This window comes from Pleurodeles waltl, chromosome 4_1 (genome assembly GCF_031143425.1).
Source record: "Pleurodeles waltl isolate 20211129_DDA chromosome 4_1, aPleWal1.hap1.20221129, whole genome shotgun sequence".
In the NCBI taxonomy this organism is placed as follows: domain Eukaryota; kingdom Metazoa; phylum Chordata; class Amphibia; order Caudata; family Salamandridae; genus Pleurodeles; species Pleurodeles waltl.
The window spans coordinates 782084975-782110673 of record NC_090442.1 but is presented as its reverse complement, the minus strand read 5'-3'; the positions used below and the strand labels follow the sequence as shown (position 1 = coordinate 782110673).

At 45.5% G+C, this 25699-nt stretch overlaps 1 protein-coding gene across 1 annotated transcript in view; it reads right to left on the bottom strand.

Annotated features, from left to right (window-relative positions):
• Window positions 1–25699, bottom strand: part of SHANK3 (SH3 and multiple ankyrin repeat domains 3) — a 1519554-nt gene that overhangs the window by 249905 nt on the left and 1243950 nt on the right. Inside the window, exon 18 of the mRNA XM_069229472.1 lies at window positions 18183–18318. Within this exon, the coding sequence (XP_069085573.1) occupies window positions 18183–18318 (136 nt within the window). The remainder of the gene's footprint in view (window positions 1–18182; window positions 18319–25699) is intronic.

The window sequence follows — 25699 nt, the reverse complement described above, 5'->3', positions numbered from 1 at the left end:
GTGTGTATTACTTCCAGACAGTGAGACAAACGGGCAATAGGTGTTGACAGGATGGACTATCTTTGACTTGATAGGGGCGGACCTCTCACCTACACCACTTGCACATCACAAGAACTCTGCCTCAGCACACTCATAAAGGGTTTCACACTACTCTTTTGTGCCCCTATACAAGTTGGGACCTGGACTGGCATGCAGGAAATTCCATACACCTCTGAATGGGAAGATTCTAGACGTTCTCCCACTTTGAAGCAGGCATTAGGTATAACTAGTGCACCCTCACACCCACCTCTTAAGCACACATCTGGACTCAGAAGGACTGCTGTACTGCTTTACTTCAAGAAGAACTGCTGCCAACTGGCCGGCTGCATGAGTAGGAAGGAGTGGACCTGCATCTCCAACCCAGGAACACTAGAGTGGCTCCAAGGGCTAGTTGGCTGGCCTCCTGATCAGAGCCTGAGGGACAGAAAAGGCTCCAGCCACCTTGAACCCTGCACCTGGACTCTGCTTGCTCCAAGTGGTGCCATCCAGTCCTGGATCCTTGGAAGGGGGAGTGAAGGTGCTCTGCCTGCCCAGCTTTGGTCTTTTTGGACAGAATAATAGCTGCGCAAACATCTCCTCACAGCTTCGCATTGGAACCACTGCTGCATGACACATCCCAAAGGCAGGACCCCACAGCTCTTTGTAACCACTGCTGCGCAATGCCTCCTCAACACAGGACCTAGCATCACAGCCCTGCAACTCCTCAGAACCACCGCTGCACTACGTATCCTTGATGTAGGACCTTGCATCCCAGCTCCACTGCTCATCGGAACCATGGCTGTGTAATGCATCCTTGAGACAGGACCTTGCATCGCAGCCCACTGCTCATTGGAAATGGCAGCGCACAGTGCCTCCTCAAAATGGGATCTTCTAATGCCCTGCAACCAGGATTTAAGGTATTTTGTTTAGTGGGCTTAACTTTGTCCCTGTATCCGACCTGCGCTCTGTTGTGGTCGTCCAGAAGTTGTGACTTTGACCCAGTTTGGCCTGACCAGATAACCACAGTTGGTGCTTTGTCCTTTCTGATGGATACAACTACCTGTGGATTCCTCACCTTATGAATTCTCCCATGCGCCAGCATCCGACGGAAAATCTTCTTCCCAGCTCTCCACGTTGACGAGGACGTCACAATTGCACGGCTCCACGCAACTCCCTCTGATGCCACTGTGCCAATAAGAGGTCCTCGCCGGCGTGCTGACATCAGTTCCCTTTTTTCCTTGCCTTCGACGCTAACGGTTTTCTCCTAGCCCTCGCTACTGTTGGAGGTGTTCCATCTTGTTTCTAGTTGCAATCCTGTTTCTAGTTACAATGTCTCCTCCTAGGAAGTCGGGATTTAAGCCATGTCGAGAATGCGGGGCTCACATGTCGGTTACCGACCCTCATGACGATTGCCTTTGGTGTCTGAGCTCTGAGCATGCGTTCGAGGAGTGTGTTTCCCGCCAGAGCATGAATCCTAAGGCTCTGAAAGAGAGGGAGGCCAAACTCTTTTTTGTCAAGGCGAAGAAGGGGCATAAGAGTCATCACAGGACCTCTTCCCATACTTCGTCGAAGAGACACAAGAAATGACGTCGTCATGACTCTCGGCGTCTTGTGTCGTTCAGCTTGGAGCCGTTCAAGATCAAGGTCTTCATCTCGGCGTCGCCGTATGATGTGGGAGGTTAGTACGACTGTGACTCCACAACCTCAGATCCCTCAGGCTTCTCTGGCGCCGTTGGTCTTCGAGGTAGTGGCACCTCCGGAGAGTCCTCGATTTTCACCTGCAGCATCGGATGTACAGCAAGCACAGGTGCAACATGGAGATGAGTGGTATCCTGCCTTCCCAGCTCCGGGAGCGGATCCGGCGGCATTTTTAAATGCATGTTCTGGATGTTTAAGGCTATGGCCCCTGCTGGTGTACCAGCTGGTCCTACGGGTCCATTAGCTTTTTCGTTGGGCTCCCCGGCTCCTTACAAGGTGGCGCCGTTTATGCCCTTCTATCCGGCTGAGGGTGCCAGTTCGGTGCCGATGACGTCGCCTTGAGGTCCTGCAGTTCCAATGATGTCGCCTTCCAGGCCTATGGTGCCGATCTCATCGCCCCGCCAGTCCACACCGATGATGGAGCCTCAAGTGTCCACGGCGCCGTTGGGATCCGCTCCAGTGCTGGATCCGAATAATGGATTGGACCGAAGCCAACCTTCCTCTCCTGTTCTGCGTCTTGCAGTTTTGGAGCCAGTGTCATCGACGTTGGCCAATTCTATGTTGATGCCGAGGTTGGAGGCCAGACTGAGGTCGCGTAGAAAGGCCTTGAGACTTTTGGAAGAGGAAGAGTACCAACGGCAGTTGCTGGAAGAAGGGGAGATTGTGGAGCCCTTGGGAGATTTTCAAGGGCTTGATTCGGCCAGTGGGCTTGACACTTCCCCGGAATGAGACCTTTCTTCGCCAGGGGAGTTCACGGAGGAAGTGGCCTCCTTCCATACGGTGATTAGGAAGGCAGCAATTTTTTGGGATCTTTCGTTGCCTGCTGCAGAGGTCAAAACAAACATTTTGACTGAGGTCCTTCACCCTTCTTCAACTTCGGCGGATCCATTGCTTTCGTTTAATGATGCTATTATGGAGCCATTCTTAGAGCTGTGGAGGAAGCCTGTGTCATCACCTACTGTCAATAGGTCAGTGGCAAGGAGATACAGAGTGGCGCCTGGAGATCCGGGGTTCTTATCAAAACATACGACCCCGGAGAGTGTGGTTGTTCAGGACTCTTGTACCACACAGTCTGCACCAGGCTCCTTCCCTGTGATTCCATCAGACAGGGAATCCAAAAGAATGGAGCAATCAGCAAAGAAAACTTTTTGCGAATGCCACCTGTGTTCTTGGTAGATATGTCCATGCCCTGATGGACTCGGCGAGGGCTATGGTTCCTGACTTGCTGCAGGATGTGCTGAGTCAATTTGGTGAACTGCTATCGGATGCTCAGGCTGCAGCAAAACAGATAATCCAGTCTGGCCTGGATTCTACAGACTCGGTGGCCAGGGCAATGGGTACCTCTATTGCTATCAGGAGGCACGCTTGGTCGAGGTCCTCTGGTTTTTCTTCTGATGTGCAGACTGCTTTATTGGATTTGCCCTTTGATGGAGAAAAACCTTTTGGTGATAAAGCTGACTCTGCCCTAGAGCGCTTTAAAGATAGTCGGGCCACAGCCAAGTCGTTGGGTCTGCAAGCCTCCTCTGCTACCCCTTTCAGAGGTTCAGGGGGTTTTGGCGTGGAGTTGTTTACTGTGGGAGACTCCAGTCCACAGTCCAACAGCTTACCAGCCTCCCATATCGATCCTTTTGAGGGAGAGGGAGGGTTCGGACAAGAGGGGCCACCCAGCAGCACCCTGCATCATCCTCTTCCTCTGGAGGACAACAACAAGGGAAGCAGCCCTAGTTTTCTCCCCATTTTCGACCACACTTCTCCTGTAGGGGGAAGATTACGTCTTTTTCTCCATGAGTGGGAGTTAATTACATCACACTCCTGGGATCTGAACATTGTGAGAAAAGGATATACTCTACCTTTTCGGGAGTTTCCCCCTCCTACCCCTCCCCGTCCCTCGTTTTGTTCAAAAGACCATCTCCTGTTGTTGCAGCAGGAGGTTCAGATCCTGTTGTCAAAAGGTGCGGTGGAGTTGGTTCCGGAGCAGGAAAGGGGTCAGGGTTGTTATCCAAGATACTTCCTGATCCCCAAGAAGGACGGTCGTTTGAGACCAATCTTAGACCTGAGGATTTTGAATTGGTTCCTCAAACAGGAACAATTCAAGATGCTGACTTTGGCACAGGTACTTCTGGCGTTGAACAAATAAGACTGGATGGTGTCTGTCGATTTGCAGGATGCTTACTTTCATATCCCTATACTCAAGTCGCACAGGAAGTATCTCCGTTTTGTGGTGGGTTCGCAACACTACCAGTTTGCTGTCCTTCCATTTGGTCTTACTTCAGCACCTCAAGTCTTAACGAAGGTGATGGCAGTGGTGGCAGCAAGTCTCAGAAGGAAGGGGATTTTGGTATTCCCTTACCTGGACGATTTGTTGATCAAAGCCAAGTCCCCAGAGCTTGTGTTGCGTCACTTGCAGATGACAACACAGTTGTTGTTCAGTCTGGGTTTTACGATAAGTGTACCCAAGTCTCACCTGGAGCCCTCTCAACGCCTCCTGTTCATAGGGGAAGTACTGGATACTAAATTGAATCGTGCCTATCCTCCGCCTCAGCAGAATAAGGACATCCAGGCGTTGATTCCAATGTTTCAAAACAGAGCGATTGTTCCAGTCCTCAAGGTCTTACGTCTGCTCGGTCTGTTTGCTTCTTGCATTCTGTTGGTCACTCAAGCTCTCCAATGGTGCCTCCGCAGGCAGTGGTTTCAACACAAAGGTGATCTCGAGGAGTCGATAACGATCTCCAGAGACGCTGCAGCGGATCTACAATGGTGGGCTGTGCATGGCAACCTTTCTTAAGGAAGGTCGTTTTCACAGCCAACTCCAGTGGCCACGGTCATGACGGATACTTCCACTCTAGGGTGGGGAGCTCATCTGGGGGATCTGGAGATCAAGGGTCATGGTCTCCAGTGGAACAGACTTTTCATATCAATCTGTTAGAATTGCGGGCGATACGTCTGGCTCTCAAGGCCTTCCTCCCGTTTCTTCGCAGTCAGTCAGTTCAACGGACAACACTACCGCGATGTGGTATATAAACAAGCAGGGAGGAGTAGGGTTGTATCTTCTCTGCAGGGAAGCTCTCCAACTCTGGTCCTGGCTTCGGGACCATCAGATTTGCTTGGTAGTGAATCATCTGGCCGGGGTGCTCGACGTATGTGCGGACACTCTCAGTCGACATTTTTCGGCCGATCACGAGTGGCGTCTCCATCTGGATCTGGTCCTGCACACCTTTCAGATGTGGGGTTTTCCAAGGATAGATCTGTTTGCCACTCGGGTGAACACGCACTGCCCGTCATTCTGCAGCCTCCAGTATCCGGTGAAAGGAGCTCTGGGGGATGCGTTTCAGATCTCTTGGTGCAACCAGTTGCTTTACGCATTTCTTCCCATACCCTTGATTCCTCAGGTTCTGAGGAAGATTCGCCAAGACCGGGCTCAGGTCATTTTAATAGCCCCGGATTGGCCAAGAAGGGTGTGGTACACGGACCTTCTCCAACTCTCGCTGTGCCCTCTGCTCCGTCTCCCTCTCAGGGCAGGCCTCCTCTCGCAGTCGCAGGGGCAGGTTCTACACCCCCACCTCCAGAGTCTGCACCTTCATGCCTGGAGATTGAACTGGGCAACCTGAGATCTCTTTCTCTCCCACCAGATGTAGTGGATGTTATTTTATCGGCCACGCGACACTCCACTAAGACCCTTTATGCCGGCAGGTGGGCAAACTTTGTGGCTTGGTGTGGAGAAAAGCAAATCGATCCTTTGAGGGCCCACCTCTCCGATATTTTATTATTTGCTTTAGATTTAGCAAAGAAGGGTTGTGCAATGGCTACTGTTAAGGGTTATTTGCCTCCCGGATCAGCCCTCCTTGTTTAAATCGCCTACTGTGATTAGGTTCCTGAAAGGTTTAGTTAATAGGTTTCCTCCCACTCCTTTTTATATGCCTCAGTGGGACCTGAATCTTGTTTTAACCTTTTTAATGGGGTCACCTTTCAAGCCATGCACTCTTGCCCGCTAACGTTTCTGGTTCTTTTAACTGTTTTTCTCATTGCTATAACCTCGGCTAGGCGGGTTGGTGAGCTTCAAGCTCTTTCTGTCAAACCCACATTTACCTTGTTCTTTCCAGATAAAGTGGTGTTGAAAACCAGAGCGGCTTTCCTACCAAAAGTTGTCACTCCTTTTCAAATAGGCCAGACCATTACCTTTCCATCTTTCTACCCTCCTCCTCACCCCTCGAAAGAGGAAAAGAGGCTTCACCGTTTGGACCCTGAAAGGGCTCTTAGTTTTTATATTGAAAGAACTAAAGACTTTCGCCTGGAGGACCAGCTGTTCGTGGGCTATATTGGACAGAGGAAGGGCAGAGCAGTCCATAAAAGAACATTCTCCAGGTGGGTCATTCTTTGTATCAAGATTTGCTACTCGTTGGCAAAGAAAGTTCCCCCTGAGGGTATCAGAGCCCATTCCACCAGGGCTAAGTCCGCTACTTCGGCCCTGGCAAGAGGGGTTTCAGTGGTGGATATTTGCAAGGCAGCAACTTGGGCGTCCCTCCACACCTTCGCAAAGCATTACTGCTTGGATTCGGAGGTTAGGAGGGATGGCCATTTTGCACGATCTGTATTGCAGGATTTCTTTGTGTCACCAGTCAGGCACCCACCTCCGAGTGCGGTACTGCTTTCGGACTCTATTCATAAGGTGAGGAACACACAGGTAGTTGTATCCATCAGAAGAACAAGTTACTTACCTTCGGTAACGGTTTTTCTGGTGGATACAAAAGCTACCTGTGGATTCCTCACAGTCTCACCCGCCTCCTCGTTGCCTGTCTGGTTACATTAAGATACGTGCTTTTATAGGTGTATATACATTTTGATGTTTGTCTGTATTTATAAATGATGGTTTTGATTATATTGCATCATGGTTTATATGTATTTATTGGAGCTATGGTGAGGTCGGTTTTCACCTATTCGCCTCAAAGGCACATAAAAAATGAGTGAAACTGACGTCAGCACGCCGGCGAGGACCTCTTATTGGCACAGTGACGTCAGACGGAGTCGCGTGGAGCCGTGCAATTGTGACGTCCTCGTGGACGTGGAGAGCTGGGAAGAAGATTTTCCGTCGGATTCTGGCGCATGGGAGAATTCATAAGGTGAGGAATCCACAGGTAGCTATTGTATCCACCAGAAAAAGTGTTACCAAAGGTAAGTAACTTGTTCTTTAAGCAATATTCTTACTAGAATCTTCAAAATTTGCTTGGCTCCGATTCCATTGATAGGATTTTAGTGTCAAATAATTTATTACATTATACTATATTTTTGTATATAGGTGTGGGCTTTTTCTTGTGTTGTGTTTTCACTTTATTACTGTTAGTGTGCTGCATATATACACATTGCCTCTGAGTTAAGCCTGACTTCTTTTGTGCCAAGGTATCAGAGGGCTAAGTATATTTTAATTTGGGGTTTGATTGTGTTTCATTCTGACAGGAATTGTGGTTGCTGCTTGAGTAGGGTTTCACCCCTCTGAATCAGTAACCCAGTTTCTCACAGCTGCTTTTACATTTGTGGCTGTGTATCGTTAATTGCATTGATTGCATTTGCACACTCCTACAATTTTCTTCTGATGTAATCTGTAAGTTGCACAAGTGCAATTTATAATGCAAATACACTGTACACTTTTCGACACACCTGGGTACATTTTACTTATTTGTATATTACTTCTCTCTGTGGGTGTGAGTAATTTAGTGAATATGTTTTCTTTTTTTTAAAAACAATACTTAGTACATTTATGGGGGTGTGGCTAGGTACCATTAACTCTTTCATCATAGAAGCAATTTTTGAAGTTTTTTGGTTGTTTCTCTGAATATTAGCAAGAAACAGTTCGTTTTTTTTACATTGAAAATTATTTGAATGAGTTTGGAAGGCATTTGTTCTATCACAAAAATGCATTGCCTTCCACAAGACATTATGTAGGATTCATCACCTGAGAACATAATTGAGAAATAATTCACAGAAAGCAGTTAGCATTAACCCCTTGTCCCTCTTGCTTTGTTAAATTACACATTGAGGGTGTATGTCCAAGACGGTGTCCGAGTGAGTCCTTTGCTGTGAGGCTTCGTAGCTTGAAATGGGTTGATGGCAGACCCACTTGGTTCTCCAGGACCTGGATGGCGATACATGTAGGAGAACGTCAGCAGACGCCTTGGAGCCCCAGAAAACATACTGCAATGCAGCGTGTGCCCTTCGTGATGCGGGAGTAGGCAGAGGCCTGAGCTCGCAAACACATTCAAAATGGCAGCCACCAGTAGACCCGTGGCCTGACTTGCCAGAGTGGGCACGCCCATGGAGGCTGCAAGAGGGGCACTGTGAAACCCCCCCACCTGCATTGCCACCCCAAGGGCCTCTGAAACCACCTTCTTCCCCCCTAGTCATCATTGAGGGAGCTCACCTTTTGGATGCCCGAAGGTGCCCCTGCCTCCCTGACAACATAGAGACCCACGGAGAATACAGGCACCTCGGTCAGTATTAAGCAACTGAGCCATTCCTGAGGGGACAATGGCCATTACTCCACTGGACCCTTCTCCCCAAGAGCTCTACGTAATGCTGACTATTCATCTTCAGCCACTCCCATGGGTACGAGGAAAGCTACAGCACCTGTTAGAAACTTAGATATGGGACAGCAATAAACCATGTATGGCCAGAAAAAAGGGCCTATCTATCATTAGCAGACAGATGACTGGGGATCCCCCACCTACATCACTATTACCAGGCAACCCAACTACATTACATGGTGGAATAGAACAGACCCTTTACCGAAAAACACTGGTGCTTCTTCGATCAAACAATAGCAGGGATCCACATCTGGAAACTCCCCTGGCTGCAAAAGAAACACCACCTCCCATGGGTCTACATTACGCCCATTGCCTGAGCCACTCTGGGAACATGGGACAGGGTCAAGCTCCTCCAGAAGCTGTCCACACACATTTCACCATACATACCTTTTATAGCAACCCTGTCCCCCCCCGCTATGCTGGTAACAGCATTGCTCCCATGGCCGGAGGCGAACTGCAAAAGAGTTGGCAACCTCTTTGACCATTCCGGCCTTATGGTCTTTCTACAAATTCTGGCCAGTTATTGCATACCTGCGGATAAGCAATGGCATTACACGGCTATCAAGTACTGGGTCATCCACCCCTGATTTTGCCCAAGAAAGACACGGCCCCTTATCCCATTTGGGAACTGGCTCATCACTCGCCATAACGATAAGCCTATACTTTGGAAATATATGCCTTTTTGAACACTTACCTGGAGCCCACCAAGTCTCCTACCTAGAAAGGAGGGGAATCTGAACTAGAGTGCTCCGTCATCTCCAGGGAATGGACCGACATCTTGTGCAGGGCCTGTTTATCCTCCCATAGAACTAAGGGCAAAGATACTTCTTAAAATAGTACATTATTGGTACTAAACCCCTGCCGGATTGGCCAAGGGCGAACGCAGGGGGGTGAAGATTTCTGGCATGGATGTGGCCACACAGGAAGGCCTAAGTTCAACAGACATTGCGAAGAAATGTTGACCAACATGATTGAGATGTATATCAAACTGATGCCCCAAATCCAGTCAGCTATCTCCTCCTAAGGCTTCCTAATGCCCTGGCCTACCCCCTGCACTCTAACAAAGGTAGGAGCATTACCTTGGCACTACGTGCTACCAAACAAGTCATCCTTGCCATGTGGGGCACAGACAAAACCCCCACCCACATGGGCCTGCCTGCATAATTTTAGGACCTATGTTGGGCATGGAGAAACTCACCCCTGTCACTGATGACAAACTCCAGCTCATCGACAAAATCTTAGACCCATGTATCCAGTTCCTGGTGCATGAATTCCATGAATTCACCTGTCTGGCATATCTTTGTGTGATTCCGCTAACAAGTGCGGACAATCTCACAGGTATTGAACCCTGCTTGCTGAACCCTATTGCCACCTACATGTAGCACCCCATAGCTGGATCCACGAACTGTCCGTAACAAGACGCACCCTGGAAACAGAACCCTTACCTTTTCCCCAAATTACACCTACCCTCACCACCTGTACCAACTGCCACCTTCCAGGGTTCTCATGGACAAACTGTCTGTTGATCTTGTGCTTCCCATCTCCCTTCTCCCTTTCCTTATTTCCTACCTCACCGGGAGTTTATGTTTAGATTCTAAAGCCAATAAAATAGATTTGAACCATATATTACATTTTGAGGCCTCCAGGTTACACCCCTTTTAATAAAAATAAACAATATCCCTCTATCCACACATCCTGTTTCTTTGTGTCTCATCAGACACCCCAGTATCGGGTTGGCACTTTGCATTGGCTCCAACATTTTGTTCCGCACCTCCCTTTAATTGGGCTATTTTTGGGATGTTCCTCTTCAAAAGAACTTATTTTTACACTATGGAGGACTGTCAGAGTTCTCACCAGCAGCTCCGCTTTGCTTGATTTCGCTGAGGAGCTCTGCTTGACTGCAGCTGTGTAAGCAGTGTGATGGCATGCATGCTTAGTGTTCAGCTTCTGGGTGGAGAGAGGAATGTCTCCCCAGGAAGCAAGAATGGTTGATCGAGCAGGCGATGCAGCGCTTTTCTGAATCTCGGTTCAGGCTCGAATGAGAACGGTAGGAAGTGTTTCTCTGTGGCAAACATATTAATTCATGCTGTTGTCGAAATATTTATTCATTGGTTACTTTCTATTCTTGTTACCTGTGGATTCATTTGCTAGTGCAATGTTTGAAGGTATGAATTGTTTGATGATTGTTCTCCTACTGGTCAAACGGACTGTAAACTAGACAACAGTCTATAGATATCATTTGGTGCATCAACTGTATTGCTAAGATAGCGACTAAACAGTTTACACCTTTAATCCTTGGTTGAGGCCATCCAGGAAAGTACAGGTGTCTCTGAAATACTGAATAAGATGGAACAACAAGCCAAATATCTTGAAGATACATCATCTGACATAGTTAAGACTGCGACATTGCTTCAGGTACAGCAATTTCAGCCAGAAGAAACCTATGGTTTTGTGACTGGAAACCCAACTTCTCAGAGATTACGTCTTTCTTAAAGATCCCCTTTGAAAGGAATACACTCTTTGGGGATCAGCCTGACGATATGATTAAACAACTTTCAAGCCATGAATTAAAGATTTTCAAGACTCTACAAAGAAGGAAACCAAGTCCTGTTCTAGATGAAGACCTTTTTAACCTAAGGAATCAAGCAAAGCCTACAGTTTGGCCAGCTGGGCAGGGCCATCAAAACATCGCTCCTGAATATCTTCCTCCTCCTCCCACATCAGAGCAAGTCAGAGGGAGAATCATGGACTCATTTCAATCTAAGATGCTGGGTTTTGAAGCGGATCAAGAATGGTCATTTGTGCCTCCCAACTCAAGGTGTATCCCTACTCGAGGTCCCAGAAGCCCACTGTAGAAGGATGCTTTGTGGCCACGGATTTCTGCATTTGTATCAAAGAAGACAATTGTTCCGGTACCCTAGAAAGAGAGGGATCAAGGGATGTATTTTATCCTCTTTCTGGTGCAAAAAGGTCTCAGGGGAGTTCAGGACAGTGTTAGATATGAAGACTATCAACTCATGGGAAAGAACTATCCATTTTCGGGTGGGCATGTTGCAACAGGTTATTCCTCTGATCTCAAACAACAATTTCTTGGCAACCATAGATTTTTAGGACACCTACTTGCACGTACCTTTCCAGCTGCTACATCAAAGTGTCTAGGCTTTGCAGTAGAGGACTCACATTTCCAGTTCAGGATTCTCTTATTTTAACTCAGTTCTGCCCCTTGGGTGTTCATAAAGGTGTCGGCTCCCTTAATTGCTTTAAAGCACCAGCAGAGATATGTGTGTCAGCCCGGACAATTGACTGGTGCTCTCTTCATCTCTGCAGTTGGCTACTACTCGTGCGCAAGGTTCAAGGTATGCTAACAAGTCATGGGTTCCTTATAAATTACAAAAAGTCTCAGCTGGTGCCAGATCTAGATTAGACCTTTATAGGGAGCAGTTTCAATATAGACCAGGGAGTTAAAAATTCAGTCCAATGTGTCAGATCTGATGGAGTCTGCCAGTTTGAAGGTTGAAAAGTGGATAAGAGTCCAGGGTGATTTGGCAGCAACACCATTTTAGTCCCTTGTTCAAGGTTTCATTTGAATAAGCGTATGCATTACATTCTCCTTCATTAGTCTTCTTTCTCACAGGACATATCTCTTTTGATTCCAATGACAGAGGAGATAAGTTAGAAATTGCCTGCTGGTGGATCTTCCAGGTCTCTTAAAAGGAATGTCCTTGTGTCCTGAGTATCCAATAGTCATAACGATGGAGGCAAGCAAAAAAGGCCTGGGGGTGGAGGGAGACAGGCTCACATCAGATCCATGGTCTGTGACCACATTGTCAGAGGTGCATGGCCTAAAACTGGGGGAACTTGAGGTGATCTGGCTGGATCTTCTGGTATTCTCTCACCTTCCGTTCTACAAAGAACTGCTATAATCAGAACAGAGAACATGATTGCAAAGTCTTATATCAACTGTCTGGGAGAAGCGGAGGGGGTGATAGGCGAGCAGTAGAGGACTCTCTTGTTTTCAGCAATTTCAGGTCAGATTTTTTTCCTTTTAGGGATACTCCCTCCTCTTAGGAATTCTGTCTCCCCAGTTATATCTACTGATTTGTCAGAGGCACAGAGTATGGATCCCTTTGCAACTTCGTACAATTCACAGCTTCCCCTCTTTTGTTCAAGGGCAAGGAGGCCGACTCCTGCAGCATAGACGCTTTATCTTGTCCTTGGCCAAGAGTTCTCCTGAATGCTTTACCTCCATTTCCTCTGATTCAGTGATTTCTTATCTGGGTGAGGAAAGAGGGTGCACATGCAATCCTGAGTGCTCGGACTTGGCTCCACTCATCCTAGTTTCATTAGCTGGTAGCGATAAACATAGACCAAGAGTAGCTTCTCCAACAGTGCTATCCCCTCTGGCTCTTCTCAGTCTCCATACTGACTCTTTAATAACGATCAAGCCTGGAGGTTGAAAGGGCAGGGTTAGGATTTAGGTGTTTGTCTCGGTCTCTTGCTTCTTCAATTTAGACTTCTCGAAGATAATACACTCATTTTTCTTACATCAGGCGTTAGACGTCTTTTAGGGGGTGGTGTGCACTTAGACAACTTCTTCCTCTTTCTGCTACTCTTCCTCAGATTGCGGACTTTCCCAGGGTAGCTTTTATTTGGGTCTCAGTACCAATATCCGTAGAGTCCAGTGGGCCGCAGTTAAAGTCTTTAGAGTACCCTGAGGTAATCTAGAGGATGATCTGTGGCTGATGCAAAAATTATTCAAAGGGTATGGCAATATCCCTCCTGCACTTCTGCTATCTGGTCCAGCCTGTGACCTTCCCTTACTGGTGCTAAAATTTTCACTTTTTGAGCTCTGCACTCAATTGACATCAGGATCCTTACATCAAAGTTGTTGTTTTGCCTAGTGACCATCACTTCAGCCAAAATACTGAGTGAGTTTGGTTATTTCTCCTGCAAACGCCCATTCTTCAGGGTTCTCGATGATAGGATTATACGGCAGCCAGGTCCATCTTTTATACCTACGACTAACTCCTCTTCCCATGATCAGACATTATTTTACTTGCATCCTTTCCTGATCCTTAAACTCCTAAAGAAGTCAGGTTACAGGAGGACAGTGTTAGTTTATCTCGAAAGGGTGGCTGATTTTAGACTCTCTTCTTTCCTATTTGTCAACTTCGGTCCTGCTAAGAAGTTGGAGCAATTTACCAAGACTCTGAGTAGGTGGGTCAGGACTTAAATATCCTTGCACTACATGGAGTATGGGGTTCCCTCTCCCTTCGGGGTCCAAGGAAGATCAGCAAGAGGCAGGTCCACCTCTCTAGCTGAGTTTTGGGGCTTTATTAAAAGAAATGTGTAGAGATGACACCTTGGCAGCTCTTTCCAAATTCATTCGTTCATTAAGCACTATAGGGTAGAGCAAGGTCCCGAAATGAAGGATGCTTTCGGTTCAAAAGTTCTGTCTGCTGTGAAGTAAACAGTGGAAGTAAAATTCCAGGATAAAATGTATTTATTTTTGTGCAGAAATGTACAGTTGTCCTAGTGTTGTGTAGACTTGGGTATATCTCAACATGTAAATTATCAAAGCTAGAGGGAAAAGGTGGTAATGCCTCAAGTTACTTATTGCATTACTCCGAGTCCATCTCTTGCTTTGATTAATTACTCCCTCCCACCAGGATCCTCCAGCCCAACTGTATTGGTGTCCAGTCGTGGCTTGCTGCCCTCAGAAGGGACAGGTGCGGGGTGGGGGGTGAAGTTTAATAACAAATTAAATAAATAAAAACGTACCTCCTCCGTTGCCGCCACACCACGCAGCTCCTCTTTCCCTCGTCGCTCTAGGCTGCAGGCACAGGCTCCCAACCCGCCCTGTGGCCAAACCTGATGCTGCTCAAAGCAGCATCAGGATTGGCTGGGAGTGCCCAGCCATGGCGCTCCTAGGCAGACTGGGAGCCTGTGCAGGGTCTCTCCAGTCCAGCAACTGTGCTGCTGGGCTGGAGAGAGCCTACTGCGCATGTGTCCGGCCAAACATACATGCGCACTTAGGGGAGTGCTCTGTGCACTCCCCACAGTGCTCATCACCCCCAATGCCCCTCCCCTTTATAATAAAACAGAAAACGATAATAAACACAGTTTATTATCATTTTCTTGTAAAGGTTTTGCAGCTGCTGCTGGCGGGGGGGACGCTCCTCCACCCTAGGGGAGGAGCCGTCCATGTTGGTGTCGGCTTGTTAAAATAAACTGGATGTGTGGTGGGGCTTAGGTACTTTATATTTTAATTATATGTTGTGTGTTCGATTGGTGCGAGGAACTCAACATGTAATTAATCAAAGTGAGAGATTGACTTGGAGTAATGCAATTACCAGTAAGTAATCGAGGCATTATTATGCTCTGGTGGCCCCTTCATTCCAGAACTAGGATGGCTAATGGCTTCATACAGAAATATGATAAAAGGCTCATCTTGGTGACAGTTCCACACATGGTCTTAGTGTTGAGTTGTGTTCTGATGACTTTTACTATTTAAAGGTGGTGCTATCTGTTCCTTGCTTCAGGCTTTATGATAGTGCTGATTGATTCTGCGCAGGAGACTTTCTTTAGGAAATAGTTTAAACTGTTTTATTTGATAAGGTTCTTGCGTACTTACTCTTCTGTCTTCTATTTGCAACTTCCCTGTTTCTCAGTGCTAAGAGATCTTTTGGGTGGTAGTGCCCTTTACAAATCTTCCATAAGATAAAATAAGGTAGGATAACATAACAAAACAGAAGATAACATCATAAAACCTCACCATGTTACAGCTCTCCTGCCTTCTCCCTCAGTAGGCAGGTTTTAGGATTGTGTCTATGAGGAGACAGCACTTAGGGCCAGATGTAGGAAACAGTTTGCGACTCGCAAACGGCAAAAATTGCCGTTTGCGAGTCGCAAACCGGAGTTTCCTATGCAGAACTGCATTTTGCGAGTCGAACCGACTCGCAAAATGCATTTCCGACTCGCAAATAGGAAGGGGTGTTCCCTTCCTATTTGCGAGTCTGAGTGGTATGCAATACCATTTGCGACCGCGTACGCGGTCGCAAATCGTATCGCAGTTACCATCCACTTCAAGTGGATGGTAACCCACTTGCAAATTGGAAGGGGTCCCCATGGGACCCCTTCCACTGTGTGAATGTTCCCAAAAATATTTTTTCAGGGCAGGGAGTGGTCCCAGGGACCACTCCCTGCCCTGAAAAAATACCGAAACTAAAGGTTTCGGTTTATTTTTATAAGTGCAGCTCGTTTTCCTTTACGGAAAACGGGCTACACTTTAAAAAAAAAAAAAACTGCTTTATTGAAAGCAGTCACGAACATGGAGGTCTGCTGACTACAGCAGGCCTCCATGTTTGCGAGTGCCTATACTCGCTATGGGGCCGCAATTTGCGACCCACCTCATGAATATTCATGAGGTGGGTCATTGCGACCCCATAGCGAGTTGCAGTCGGTGTCTGAGACACCGTACTGCATACCAATTTGCGAGGTGCAAATTGCGAGTCGGATGGACTCGCACTTTGCACCTCGCAAATTTTTAAGTTGCTACATCTGGCCTTTAGTTCCGTATAACAGCCCATGAATACCAAAACATGTTGCACTGAGTTGTGAAGTGGCTTAGATTTGCTACCTGGGACTCAGAAGGTCAGGTTAAAGACATTTCAGACTGCATTAAAGCAAAATGTAACTAACAACTGTGTAGAAAAAATAGCATCAATGCACAATTGCGGATGAAAGAGGCAATTAATTCATAGAAAAAAGAGGTATACATTGCTCCAAAAGGGACCTGCCACTTTGTGTCCATTTGGAAAGTACTTTATGTGTTTATCAAATGTATTTTCTTTCCATGAATAAAGAGCAGCTAGACATCAGTTAGCACACACTTAAAACGCATCCAAGTGTGGGCAGTGGAATAGAAGGAATGCACACCAAGGCAAATGGTCTGGGAGATTATAAAGATAAGATAACTGGTCTTATTACATCGCTCCCCAGCATTCGTTGCATTCTAAATATCTTGATCAGTGAGCCAAGTTTTAGATGAGAGTCTTGGTGCCACATTCCTTATGATGGGCTGGGATAGCAACAGAATTCCATTTCTGTTTTAGACGTTCGGTACAGAAAGCCAGTTGGCTCAATAAGAGGTGAGAGATAAAAGATCTGCTTCCCTAAGTAACAGTGACCCAACCTAGACAAGATAGAGTCCTGATTGTGATAACAGTGTAAATGACACAAGATGCTGATGCTTGACGACGTGCTCAACAAGATGCATCCAGTCGTATCCTTAAAACAGTTGTGAACTGCTACCTCAATATTTTGTTTCACAGAGATGGTTGTTGCTCGCTCCTTGACAACACAAACACTAAAATGTACAAGGAAGGCGTGGTATCACCACAAATGGTATTATACCACCAACCACGTTCTTATATTTTTAGTTTAGTTTGAATGCATTCATTTTAAAACAATTAATACTTTTAAAGTTATCCAGTTGGCTATGCCTCTAATAGGGCCCTGTATACTCACCGATTACCTTTCAGTACTCCAAGGTTCAAACCGGGTTCATTTCATAATTTGTTTTGGTCATATATCCTATTTATTCAAACCAGGGCCCTCATTACGAGGCTGGTGGTCATGAGACTGCCAACCTCGCAGTGGTGGTCCTATCGCCGCAGAGCCGGCGGGAAGGACCACCACATTACGAGTTGTGAGGCTTGGCAGATGCCAAGCCTCCACAACTCCTCTTGGCCCGCCGGTGCGGTCGCACAGCCTCGGCCAGAGGTGAGCACCTCTAATCCAGCGGCAGGCCCCAGCCTGCTGTCTGGATTAGGAGGCTGCAAACCGCCAGGCTTTCCGTGGCGGTCACTCTGCCACGAAAACCAAGGCATGGCAAACCATGGCAATCACGCACCGGGCGACAGGAATCTCCATTCCTGTCGCCGATACACACATGTCCGCACACATCCCCCCCCATCCACACACTCACACACCCCCCCCACACCCATTCATGCACGCATGCATACATATACACACTCATTCAGCATACATTCAGCATACGCATACTTGCACTCAGACACATCCACTCACTCACATTTATCAACACATACACCCCCATTCATGCACACATACACACACGCATTCAGCACACCACTCCACAAACAAGCACACACGCACCCAAACACACAGACTCCCCCCCCCCTTTGGACGCCCACTTACCTCCTCAGTCGAGGGGGGCGTCCGGGACGGGATGGGTCCTGGCGGTCTTCCCTCACCGCCACCACCACACCAGCAGGACTCCGCCAAGCCATATTACAGCTTGTAATAAGGCTTGGCGGAGTCCTACTGGCATGGCGAGGGACCCGCCTCTGCAGCGCTGACCGTCAGCACGACTTCTAGCTGCTTTCTGCCTCAATGATGGCAGAAAGCAGGCAGCACTTGTAATATGGTGGTCTGCTGACCGCCAGCACTGGCGGCTGTCTGGCGGGTTGGGCTTTGGCGGTCAGGGAAATTGACCGCCAAAGTCCCAATGAGGGCCCAGGTCTGTCACTTCCTTCCTGCCTGCCTGAGAAGGATGCTTGGCTGAAGAGCAGAGAAGTTGTCGGTGGGAAACGTGGGCTTCCAGGATCTAAATGCACCTCCACCCCTCCCAAATTTTGCACATAGGATCCTTACACCACAAGGACTCTGGCTTTACTTGTCAGCCTTTGAGTGCCATTGGTTAGTCTGCCAGTCTTCCAGTATGGAGTCTTAATGCAGCGCTGATTTGATTGTCTGCACTGATGCCATGACAGAAGACTGGTGCAAACATTGCATAGGAAATATTATACCCAAAGCTTCCAGGCTGCTGATACGGACTATTTTAATAAAGCAAAGGAATCCCACACATACCTCTTTTCCGCACCACATCCTCAGATTCGGGCTTTCGGCTGACAGAGACCACCTTCATCATTAGGCGATTGCCTCCCTGCCGGATTAGCGACACTACTTGCTTGTGTCCCACCTTCACCACATTCACACCGTTCACCTAAGGCAGACAGGAAACAACAAGTTATCAGAAATCATCTGGACAAGAGGGTTACAAGAATCACATTAAATCATGAAATTCTCATTCATGTCCTGGACATGGTTTCCACAGATGGTGCAAGAAATCTGTGGCGACCATTACAAGGAGGCGCAATGTAGAATGCCTATCTAATCATTAAATTAAACACACATTTCTTGCTTCTCTGCGCCCCTTTTTAAAGCTCAGCTAAGAGTTGTGAAGCTGTGCTTCGTCACACGCCTGAAGTGTTTTATTATGTGAGGACATAGCTTCTTTACCCCACTGTCACCGTAGTCTTGTTAACAGGGCCTACATGCAAAACACTGCCTGACATATATTACACAAACACTTCAACGATCCAAATGAACAAAGGAAGAAGGCATGCATTCGTGACATGGGTCAGGCTGACATTCACAAAATGATGGTATTGCTAACCTTGCACCTTTAAAGGAGAAGGGCTTGCAATGCCGAAGTAAAGTGGCACATTGTGAGCAAGATACTGGTGGGAAGATGCACTCCAAAGTAGCACATTGTGAACAAGACACTGGCAGTCCTGATGATGCCATCTGCACGCTAGAAGTTGCCTTTGAGGGACACATTCCAATATAAGAATGTTTCCTGCCTGGGCAGGCAATAGCTTAAATTGTAATGTTTTATGGCTCATTTCAGTGTAACGAATCTCCGAGGTTATGAGTTCTAATATGGCCTTTTATGTTTTTCGTCTTACTGGAGAGTTATGTTGGTAACATTCATGTGTAATAACAGTCAACTATGGTACGTCATTTTTCACACATCAGTTTACGGCTTATCGCCTTGTGGTTGTATGTCAGAATACCGACTAGAGAAACAATATGCTACAATAATTTTTTTTAACTAACCTATAATGGGGTAAGTATATTTTGCTAACTATAGAAGTATTGTTTTTAACTGCACAGCTGCGCACCTTGACTATACACACTATGAAGTGAAGAAGAGCAAACCTGTAGTAACCTAAACGTAGTTACATTCTCGATATTTTGGTCATTAATGATTTTGTAGCACATTATCTAAAACTTGATATTCCCATGCCACACCAACCTGGCTTATACTATCGCCCACTTGACTTCAATTGTAGCAGTTAATCTGTTGGCTTTGTCAGTCCAATATATCAAAGAAAACAACACAAATCACTGCCTCAAGATGGTCGACTGAATTCCAAAAGGTCCGCCTTGCTTGCAGCGTTGAATGATTTGTAAGGCTGAGGCAGTCGAAGCCTGTTACGAATTACTTCCAGCTCATGAGCTCCAAATGTAAGTGTTTTTTACACAGAATTTATATAGATAATTATTTTTATTGAGGAGCTGTGTAACTCATGATTTTGTGTAAGTTGTGTTTACTTGCTATCCTGCAAAGAATGTGCTTTTTCATCTACAGCTATACAAAGCCAATGTTGTGCTAGTCTGGGCCTCTTTAATAATCCTTTTTAAAAAATGTGCTCTGTATTAGAGTTGACAATTTAATTTCATTAGGGAGTCAGGTTCATTTTTCTCACACAGGATTAAAACCTCGCCTATTTCATTGCAAACCCAGACACGTGGGATCTGTCAAACATTAAAACACCCTTGTTTTGAACAGCGCAATTAATTTAAAATCAAGCACTGTATGTTCTAATTACATAATTTTCAAACTCCTGAATAAAACAACCCAAGCTGCTTAGTGTATGCGACTGTCAGTTTTGTCCCCGGATTTAACAATACTGTGGGGTTAGGGGCGTCTTCATTGTTAAATAATGCCCCACCCTAAGATTCTTAGTTTGAATTGGGGGATTGCAACCCACCCTGGGTGGCAAACCCCTGCTGTGCACAGGCCCGGCACAGTGTCCTGGCAACGGCAACTGCAAGAGAAAATGTTCTCTTGTGTCCAGCCAATCGGGGCCCTCAGAGCCGAGGCTCCAACTGTGCGATCCAAAAGGGACGACAAGAGAATCATATATATATATTTTTTAATTTTGGATTGACAGACATCTGAGGATCGCAATTCTTTCATGATTAAAATGGCCAAGATATACAAAAGTGTGAACCTTTTAAAGCCCAATCTGTCACATTTTAAAATGCTTAAATCTCTAAAATTACTAAACAGACTTACACCAAATTAACAGAAGCATGCTTTCTGAGTACATTTCTTCTTTCATGTCAAGGTCGGTAAATCCATTGAGCGCTTTTGCTTGCAGGCATGAACACACATTCCTCTGGGAGCTAAAATTGGAAAATTCGTCATTTTTCAACCCTTTTAACCTTTTCCCATGCATGGATCGGCACCAAAAATGTAATGTCAGACCTTAGCAGAGCGACTGCCAGATTTTGGGCCGATTGCTCCATGGGATCAAAAGTAGGCACATGAAAAATGCCTTTTTAATGAAAAGTGCAGCTCAACCATAACTACACAGTGGTGACTGCCACAGAGTAATATGTAATTTAGTTTGTCGACTTCAAAGGATAGGATACTATGGGCCACATGTACAAAGATCCCGTTTTGCGGCTCGCAAACTGCGAGTCGCAATACCGGATATACAACAGTGTACTTTACACTGTTTGCAATTTCCAATGGGGTCGCCAATGACCTACCTCATGAATATTCATGAGGTGGGTCGCAATTTACAATCCCATTGGGAATGGCCGCCCTCACAGGGATAGTGGCAGCTGGAGACCGCAGACCACCATGTCTGTGACTGCTTTTAAATAAAGCACTTTTTTTTTTTTTTAAATACAGCCCGTTTTCCTTAAAGGAAAACGAGATGCATTTCAAAAACAAAAATGAAAAGTTTTCTTTTCATTTTTTCATAGCAGGCAGTGGTCCGTGGGACCACTGCCTGCTCTGAAAAAATATTTTCGCTGCCATTCATGGGGACCCCTTCCCGTTTGTGAATGGGTTAGCACCAGTTTGAAACTAGTGCTAACTGCGATTGTTTTGTGACCGCATTCACGGTCACAAAACAATGCTACATCGCGCTGCGACTCGCAATTAGGAAGGGGATCCCCCTTCCTAATTGTGACTCGCAAACCTATTTTGCGAATCGGTAAATAGATTACTGAATCGCAAAATATATCTTTGTACATACCAAAATGTTTTTTTCCTGCCGCAAATGGTCAGATTCTTGCGAATTGGGCCGTTTGCTACAGGAAAAATGGTACGTACATGTGCCCCTATGTTGGTTCTGTAGCCTATGACCTGGATAACCCACACACACATTTCAGCAGGTAGGGTTTAACTCATTGAGCTCTCTACATAGCTGGTAAAATCACATCTTAATCATGTACAAGCACCATATTTCCAATATCTGGAGATATCAGACATCTAAGAAGATATGGAGCCACTCATGAAAATATGAACCTCAATACCTCCAGTGGTAAAATCTAGTGCCTAGTACACTTCGGGGAAAGTGTGCTATTCCTGGAACAGTTATGCTACACAGTGTGTTGTCTTTCCTTTATTAAAGGAAGGTCATGCTGTTCAGTAGTACAAAATAATGAGTAAAATCCTAAAGAATGCAGCACAAACATCTGGCTTGAAGATGGAATTTCTTGGCATTGCACTGACTATATCATTTTGTCACCACCAATACGCTAGAGGGCTTGCCCCCTTCACTAGGTGCAAAACAGTGGCCAGATGATATGAAGCACAGATGTCGCCTTCACTCACTAATGTGTGAAGTAAACAAGATCAGCCCATGACACCAAGGTTTTTAAAAGTGGTGCAGTTCCTCCCATCATGAATACACAACGTTCTGCAATGATCTGGCTTCCGGGTGAGAGGTACACACAATATATGAATTCCTCTTAACTGGATGCCGTGAACATAATGGCACCATTCTGCTGCCACAGGGCATGTGAAATGTTGGTGCAGAGGTAAGGAGGCATTTAATATTTACAGCATATATTGTATCGGAACCAGGGATTTAAAATGGGAGTGATTCAAAGCCCTTTGGGATTGTTTCAGCATTTGGCGATCTGTGCAGAAATTATTATTCTTAACTTCAGAGTGGGATGGGGTCTGCAAATCTCATTGACCCCGGCCCCACTCTGTAAGGGGGCAGGAAAGGTACTTCTCTCATTGCCTGACCCATGACAAGGTCAAGCAGTGAGAAGAGACAGCTGGATATTCTGTCCGTCCCTTCCTTCCCCAAAGCCTCCAGGATCCACTAAAGCGTTTCTGCTTCTCCCTCCAGCCACCCAATGTCACCGCCGCAACCTGTTAAGTGTTTATTTAATGTTGGGTGTATGTATGAATGAATGTACATCTGCATGTGCGTGCAGTGAATGGGTGTGTGTATGTGCTAATGAATGCCAGCTGTATGTGTGCATGCTTGTCAATGCTTAATTGGAGCTGGTTGTTGCTTGTGGTTTTGCAAGGTTACCAAGAGCAGGAGACGGAAAACACACAGAAACAGGAAAGGAGGAAGAGAAAGACCGAGAAACCATCACAGCGGCAGAAAGCAGGAACCTGCAAGGATGTGATAAAGGGGCTGGTACAACCTTAAAGCTACTCAGTGCTCTATGAAAATAAACATAACCAACCACTGTGAAATTCTGGCATGAACATTTAAACTAAAAAAAAAAAACTATAAAAATGGAAGAAAATGAGTGTGATGTTGGAACGTTTTACGAGTTTAAAAGGAAGGTTTTAAGGAGTTTACTAACATTTAGCAGGCTCTGTTTGCAACATGCGTTTAGTAGCAGCTTGGCCAACTTCGTTGCAGTGGCCACTGAGTAGGCTATAATAATATAGGTGACAGTTCTCACCGCCAAAAATAAAAAATAAAAAAACAAAGGTAAAAGGAAACTGGCTCTCCGCCAAGCAGAGCGCGAGTCGCTCATGCAATATTACCTGCTACTTGATGCAGTGCCCCATAATTCCTGTGGGTCTTTTCAGTTTACATACTTTTCTTCCCTTGTGGTGGATAAGGACAAGACTAAAGTTCTTACAATTGGCTCTGCTCAATCTCAATGACAAGCTTCTTTTTGGTCACCTAACTTTGACTCTTTTTCACAACCTGGAAAAGCTGTTTAAAATGTAGGTGTAACAAATAATGCTCCACTTCAGCTGAACTGCCAGGTCATCTTGGTCATTTGTTCTTGTACTTTTCCCATAAAAAGTACAAGACCAAGGAAAGCACAGAAAAGCAAAATAAAGATAATTTTCTGTTTCTTTATTTACAGTTTGGTGGATGCGCTACTCCGTCAAAACGCGATGGATATTTTATCTGCTGTATTTACAAGTGCCATAAATTATAATCCACCTGTAATACAGCTGATGGGACATCCAGCACATTTGTGACATCGTATACAGTCCGCAAACTAACTCAGGCCCTAAGAGCCTGAATTTAGAGGATGCCTCTTGAAATCGAGGCTCATGACACCGATCTGTGACATAAAAACATCAGTGTAACTGCTCAGCACCTTGCAGTTTCATTGTGATCTTCGACTTACACTATTGCTGCACAATACAGGACAGTCCTTATGTGTAAAATGACCAGATTTTGAAAACAAAAATAGGGACATTTTATAAACAAATGTAGGACTACAATTTTGCATGGTCCAAGGGATACAGCTTTGCACTCACCAACACAGAAAACATTGATATTGAGCCACTAGGCGGGATTAAATACAATTTTTACAGACAGTACCATCTGTGTTAACCAAATTGCTTTCTGCTGGGGGCTGCTAACTCGTTCTTCACTGAAACACATGGAAACGTGCCTTCTTTTGTGTTTAGTCGACTAGCTCTGTAAACTGGGACATGTGCTAAATATAGTGAAATTTGCCATGACAGATGGTGACCAACTGGGACTATCACTATTCAACTAACTATAGCCGACACCCATCATTGTTATGTATTATTATATACTATGTAACACTTATATCCATGGTGCTTCCGTACCTCAAGATAATGGGAATCTACCAAACAGTATTTATGAGGGCGATCAACCAAATGAGAACAGACATAAGAGCATCACGATCAACATAAGGACTAAGGGGCCTTGCCACAAAGTTTACATTTATGGGGAATTTTACTACTTTTGGCTACTCAGCATTTACAAGTGTAATTTTTTAAAATTATTTTTATTGTTTTCTAACTATACCATAGACACTACAATCATACAAGAAATAGCATTTTAAATCTGAAAAATCCCCAAGCAACTCATAGCAGCTTAGATGAATGAATGTGCCTCGTTTACATGTGAAAACCACTTTTGACCCATTTATGACTATTACCAAAACATTGGAAATATATGTAGACTTTGACAACATGTAGAGCACCTCACATCCTGATTGAACCTTTAGCTGTTATATTTCTCTCCCAAGAGGAGATCAGGCAAGTCTTGATATATTAACTCCCTGCATGTGATGTACTGTTTTTACCAACCTGCGATCCCCTTACTGTTAGTGTGTTAATAATTTCCAACCAAATGTCCAATTCCTCAGATGTCCTCTCGTTTGTTTTGACCTATTTTCATTGCTGCTGTTTATCTCAGGTCTATTCCAGTGTTTTCCGTTCCCATACAGATGCAGTTGGGGCTCTGTGGGAGAGCCAATGTACTGCTATGTTTTATCTTCCCAGCAATAAACCTATGGCAGCAAATTTGTGTTGCATCGTTTTCTCGGTTGCAGGAAAATGCCTAGCAAGGATTGTTTTACTGTGCTCTCTACTTTGAGGACAGCCACCCATCTCAGTGTTGTGACCACCATCCTCTATAGGTCATCTATAAATCTATATGTCCAGGACACATGCAAGAACAAAGCATTTTGCCCTCCACATTTTGGGCGTGTGGAAGATCTATCTGCATATATCCTGTGTAGCCATACAGGAGTGGTTTATGTCTGATGCATGAACCTGAAACATACCAATTTAAATCTGGCATTACTTGCTATCCCCTGCACCTGAGCACATGCAAATTCCCTCTTACTATCAGTAAGAAGCTCTAGTAAGTCATCTTCCCACTGCTGTACTCTCTCTGTCTCTCTCTCAATATATGTATATATAATTCTCTCCGAGGTGACCTGCCCCAATCCATAAACAGTTCTTCGGGCAATTCCAGGAGACAGCACAAATCCAGTGTGGTTCAAATGCTTTTAAAAGGGCTTATTATTTCATTCAATAAAGTGCAAAATATCACAAAGAAACTTGATATATATATATATATATATAAAGATTACAGGGACGTTATAGTTCGGCTCAGATTTTAAAAGTACAAAACCATAGAAATTCACCTATTATAGTTATCTCACGTAACTATAACTCGTGCTCCAAAGTAACTATATCACACGACCTCACCAAAACACGTTGGGGCCTTGCTTTTGCATGCTTCCTAAGATCCATGAGAACA